The 6,056-nt window shown below is 52.8% G+C and overlaps 1 protein-coding gene across 1 annotated transcript; it reads left to right on the top strand.

Annotated features, from left to right (window-relative positions):
- The first annotated feature begins 241 nt into the window (after positions 1-241).
- On the top strand, positions 242-1,877 carry LOC127314171 (uncharacterized). The gene has a single exon (XM_051344642.2). It carries the CDS (start codon positions 528-530, stop codon positions 1,539-1,541), a length of 1,014 nt encoding a protein of 337 aa, XP_051200602.1. The 5' UTR covers positions 242-527; the 3' UTR covers positions 1,542-1,877.
- The last annotated feature ends 4,179 nt before the right edge of the window (positions 1,878-6,056 follow it).

The raw sequence follows: 6,056 nt of genomic DNA on the forward strand, positions 1-6,056 counted from the left end.
TGGGCCAAGGGAACGCCTCGTAGTGCTTTCCGCTGGTCTAGTGATAGCAGGTCTCGATTCTCTCTCAAAAAAAAGATAGCAGGTCTCGATGCGTGCCGAGTCTGAGTGGCCCATGCCCGAGCCCATGGTGGTTGGAGGAGCTGCACTTGAGTTGAGTCCGTCAACGATAACATTGTGCACGTCATTTCGCGGAAGGCTGCAACACGGAGCAGAGCACGCGTCGCCCCGCTTCCGCTTCATTCGTGGGTCTGTCGGTCGGATTCTGCAACCGTGACCGATGACCGGTCGCTTGCTTATCCGCCAGGCAAACACCCAATTTATTTCGTCAACCATCCCCAATTCCCACCCAAGCTCTTGCTTCTTCTCCTCCCACGCGTGCGATTTCCCCAAATCCCAGCCCCTCCCCTCAAATCCCACCCTCAATCTCCAAATTCCCCGCCACACCCACCTCCAGATCCTCCCCGCAAGCTCAATTAGCTCCGATCTCCACCACCACCACCACCACCACCACCACCAGCAGCTCCGCCATGGAGTGCGAGCCGGAGGAGCTGCAGTTCCTGGGCCCGCTGGGCATCTACCGGGAGTCGGTGGCCATCCTGCGCGCTTACCGCCCGCTCTACGCCCGCATCGCCGCCGCCTTCGTGCTCCCGCTCTCGGCCCTCTTCCTCGCGCACATCGCCATCTCCCACGCCCTCTTCCGCACCATCGACTCCGACGACACCGCCCTCGAGTCCTCCGCCCCGGGCACGGCCTCGCAGCAGCGGATCCTGCAGCGGCTGGGCGCCGACTGGGCGGCGCTCGTCCTCTTCAAGGCCGCATACCTCCTCGCCCTGCTCCTCCTCTCCCTCCTCTCCACCGCCGCCGCCGTCTTCTCCGTCGCCTCCGTCTACTCCGCCAAGCGCGACGCGCTCACCTTCCCGCGCGTGCTCTCCGTGGTGCCGCGCGTCTGGCGCCGCCTCGCCGCCACCTTCGTCGCCGCCTTCGGCCTGCTCTTCGCCTACCACCTCGTCTTCGTCGCCGTCTTCGTCGCCCTCCTCGTCGCCACCGACAACGGGTCCGGCCTCGCGGGCCTCCTCGCCGTCCTCGTCGCCGTCGCCTACCTCGCGGGCCTCGTCTACCTCAGCGTCGTCTGGCACCTCGCCAGCGTCGTCTCCGTGCTCGAGGACCTCAAGGGCTTCCAGGCCATGCGCAAGAGCAAGGCGCTCATCCAGGGCAACCTGCGCACCGCCTCAGCCATCTTCGCCACGCTCAACCTCGTCTTCGTCGTCGTCGAGCTGCTCTTCCGCTCCTGGGTCGTGCAGGGCGGCCGACACGGCCTCGGCGCCGGGGCCAGGCTCCTGCTCGGCCTCGCCATGCTCGCCGCGCTCTGCGCCGTCGTCATGGTCGCGCTCGTCGTGCAGACCATGGTCTACCTCGTATGCAAGAGCTACCACCACGAGAGCATCGACAAGAGCAACATCTCTGACCACCTCGAGGTGTACCTCGGCGACTACGTGCCGCTCAAGGCCAGCGACGTGCAGATGGAGCACTTCGAGGTCTGACCACACTCGCTCCCTTCCTTCCTTCCTTGGATATCTATCATCTTTGTAATACTCTACTACCACGCTACACGCTAGTCTAGTCCCACAGAATTTGCAATTCCCTTGCTTGATGGAAACATTGGAATGAAACTAGGGAGAGGTGGGATCATTTTATCACCTGTTTCTCGGTGATCATTTTATCTGCCTGCTGTAACACGAGGATCAACTGGATGTTTTGCATTTGTGTAGTACCAATCTGTAATGAGGGGATGGGAATGATACAACACTAGATACTACGACCAGCTTGATTGCTTCTTCTACGTTATACCGGATGAGTTGCATGTTATATTTATTCTAGTATCAGGGTTTGAAGATTCTGCAATTAATGACACTTGCTGTGATTATGAGTGAACTGAATGCATTAACTAACTAAGTGCTACTAACATAAATACTAAGATGAGCAAGTGATGCTAATAACTGTGTAGGAATTCTAGTATCCGGAGAATTTGCTGGGTTTTGGTTTTTCTGAACTTGTCTATCCAATCATCGTCGTTTCTTCTGAATAATCATTGTGTGAGATGAGCACTAACTGTGTATGGATTCTACTCTAGTAGCCAATCATCCTTGTTTCGTCTGAATGACCAAGATGTGAAATGAGCACCAATTGTGTATGGGTTCAGTATGAGGAGAATTTACTAGGTTTTGGATTTCTTAATTATTTCTTCTGAATGAGCAAGATGTCGAGTAGTGTTCTGTTTGCCATCCAAAGTAACCGGATTGCGTAGCAGCTTCATCGTTTCAAGCTGATCATACCTGTAGCTCCGGATGACTACGTGAGCACCAGAGCTTGCAAAGATACAAGGAAAATGGCCCTCAGAACCACATATGCCCTGCCGATAGCCATGATAGAGAATCAATAGCTTGATCTAGCAAAACAGTGTGCATTGCATCCAACCACCAAATTATGCTATTAAAGGTCGCATGTTGCAAATGTGGGTGTGACACTACACACACTATTTTTTTTTTTTTTTTTTTTTTTTTTGCAAATTATAAGAAGCGAGGAATGTAGGAGACGATTTTGCAAAAGTGAAACCATGAATTGAGGAGGAAGAGAGTGAGACGGAAGTTTATTGCTTTGTTAGCAAAGTTAGGCTCCTCGAAATAGGCTTTTGCCCCGCTATATTAATAATTTAATATAGCAACCATCCGATACAATGATACAATGAAACAGGGGCCGCAGCACAACCAAGCCCAAACGAGAAGAAGAAGAAACTAATGCCGACACCGGCAGATTGACGAAAACGATGATGACTCCGCAACCGCTGCGCCCTCCGAAGAAGTACCACCACGCTCCTAGCACGCCGAGACGCCGCATACCAAGCAACACCTTCAACAAGGGAACGACGACGACGCCGCTGCTACCCGGACTCGGCCTAGGGTTTCCCCCGGTACACGGAAGGGATTAGGGAGGGATACATCCGACGCCCTTCAGGAAGGAAGGCGGCACCCGCAGGCGTCGCCGCGTCGGAGTCGGACATGCCGACACGGATTTCTCCCGACCACCAAACCCACCACCCTGAACGCTCCGACGTGCTCCACCAAACATGCCACCCACCAGCACACGCCACCACGGTCTTGTAGTCGCCCTCGCCGTCGCACTGTGGTCACCGGAACAGGGCCTAGAGGAAGAGACGACATGGGCAGGGACGGGGGTAGCAACACCCCAACCGGGCGGGAGGGAACTACCTCCACCGCCTTCGCGGTCGCCGACCGGACATGGCAAAGGGGGCAAACCAGGCCCAAGCTGGCCCGACCGGGCCCAAACAGGCCCATAAAGCCCCACTGCCAAGCTGCAGCAGGCCGGCCGAAGCGCCGCCGCCACTCATCCACCGCCGCCGCACCATCTCCGCCGCCAGGGAGCTCCGCCGGCGCGCCGAAACGCAGGAAACCCGCCCAGCCGATCTAGGCCCCGAACTGGGCCAGATCTGGGCCGAGCAGGTCCCGTCCGCGCCGCCAGCCGTCGGCGCTGCGCCTCCAAGCGGCTGCGCCGCCGTTCCTCCTCCCACCCGGCGCGCGCGGGTCTCACGCCGCCGCGCCGGACCGCCGTTAGCCGAGGTGCACCGCGCCGCCAAGGGGCCCCCCGGCTCCCTCGCCGCACCGCGGGAAGGTCAGCCCCGCCGCCGGCACCGCGTGGGCAACGCCCGGGGGCCCACGCCGGCGGCGACGGCCGGGGAAGAGGGAGGAGGAGGACTAGGGGAGGCGGCGGCTAGGGTTCGCCCGTCGCCCGCGGGGGGGCGAGCGAGCAAAGTTAGGCTAATGAGACTTTGGATGAGATTCCTGAAATGTTAGCAAAGTTAAGGGAATGAGACTCATCAGTGCGTTGCGTTCGATGTAGACATGCTTATTATACATGGCTGTGAATTAACTAGGACAAATTTGCATGCATCTCACATTCTCACGTGCTAAGTAGCTAGTATAGATGACATCCAATACTACCGGTGTACACACAATCTTAATAGCTACATCTACATGGTTCCTCTTCATCCTCCTCCTCCTCTTCCGTCGTCGATTGGTTGATCATCGCCGCCAACGGCCACACCCGGATACAACTCATAACCGCGTCACCGATCGACGAGTTGCACACGCCCCTAAACAACGCCACCATTTTCACACTATGCCTCCGTAAGTGGCTCATCCTCGCCATCAGCAGAACTATGGGAGGTTGAAGATGTCGGTCGAGGTGATGCGTCGCTTGCTCTCTACCGCAAGATCGTCCTTTTTTATTCCTCCCCCGAACCCCGCCGCCATATTGTTCAGGGTTACCATGTCCATGCCACGTCCTTCTTCATGGGCGAAATTGTGTGTAGATTCGCAACACCCTTGCAGAATGACATCATCGAGTACAAAGTCTACTATAAATTGATGTGTACTCTTTGTGAATGAAAAAAGCATAGCATGATTTAGACGTGCCTAAAAGAGCTACATGCATTTGATTTTATTGATTTGGTAGGCATCATGAATTCATGATGTCTCTATGCATGTGAGAAGCTACATGCAATGCAAGTAATTTTCTTTTGAGAATAATCCATTTACACAAACAAGTACTCAAGTCTGTGATCCAAACCTACAGCAAACCGATGCCCGGGATTAGGGATGCTCCATGTCATGGATCAGTGATGTGATGTGATGTGAACTTGTCAAGTTTAACAAAGAACATGCGACGCGATGTAAACAAGGAGGATCGGAGGCCAAGCGAGCCAAGGTGCAGGGACGGACGGAGCTGCATCCGTCGTCCCGTCTGTTGGGTATTCCTCGAAATTTGTTTTGTTTCTCCATGCATATATAGCTTGAATTTAAGCTGTTTTCTTGGAGCTGAATATAATATGAGACGTATTTCAGAAATTATGAAATTAATTATTTTTGGATTTTCTGGTTCAAATTTCACGAGGCTTAAACTCTGTTTCATAAGCATGGACTAATGATAGTTCACGTTGGTGTATACAACATTACTGGCTGGAGAGTATGGAACGTGGGAGAAGAAAAGAAAATCTAGATAAGTTATCGGAGATCGATAAGATAGGAGGTTGATGCATATGGTAGATTGGTAGGGCTTGACCGGGAAAAGAAATCCACTAGGGTAGTACACTTGTTAAAAAAAAGAGTAGTACACTTTTATACGATATACTGCTGTTGAGCAATGTCTAATTTTGCACCGACGGAAAATCAGCCATGGATTTAATTTCGATAATGCTACACCTACGGAGGTTTACGGAAACTTACGCGCTGACTTGGACGGAATCGCACGTGGCCGTGAGAAAAAAAAACAGGATACGCGAGAATTTTGCAACCAAACATGACGCCCCGCTAATTTTGCAACAAAAGGCTGAAGCTGCCCCATAGCGTTCTGCTTTTGATTCAGATCGACCACGCCCAGGTTCCTCCATCGCGCCGCCGCGAACGGCCGGGCCAGTTCACCATCTTCGTCAACCCCCAGCAGGCCACGCCATGGTGCTGTTGAGGGATGCCAGACGTGGATCCTACTAACACGGCAGCGAACTACACCTAGCTGTTGGGCGATCTTTCTACGGCAGAGAAACAGGTTGAGATCAAACCCAGATTAGCTTTCCTCATCCTTGACCATCTGCATCAAATATCTCGTTATCAGAGATATCAGTACAAGCCATCATTCCTATCTGTTTCCATAGATTGCAATGCACGATCCATAGATTGCAATGCACGATGTACTGCCTGAAACTGCAAATATGTACTGTATGGAGGTAGTGTAGTCTATTTAGTTTAGCAAGTACTTATACATGTTTTAGGGGATAATGATCACAATGCACACAAGTAGTAGTCCATTACCTCCAGCCGCAGTAGGAGTGTTCAGTTGTTGAGTTGGTCTCTGACTATACTGTATATTGTTTGTTTCATGTACTTGTTGCATTTATATTTAGTTAACATGGCATTATTTAGCTCAGTAAGATACCTTATATACTTGATCATATTTCCTTTCAAATAGAAATGCTTTATAATGAT

Source organism: Lolium perenne, chromosome 7 (assembly GCF_019359855.2).
Source record: "Lolium perenne isolate Kyuss_39 chromosome 7, Kyuss_2.0, whole genome shotgun sequence".
NCBI lineage: Eukaryota > Viridiplantae > Streptophyta > Magnoliopsida > Poales > Poaceae > Lolium > Lolium perenne.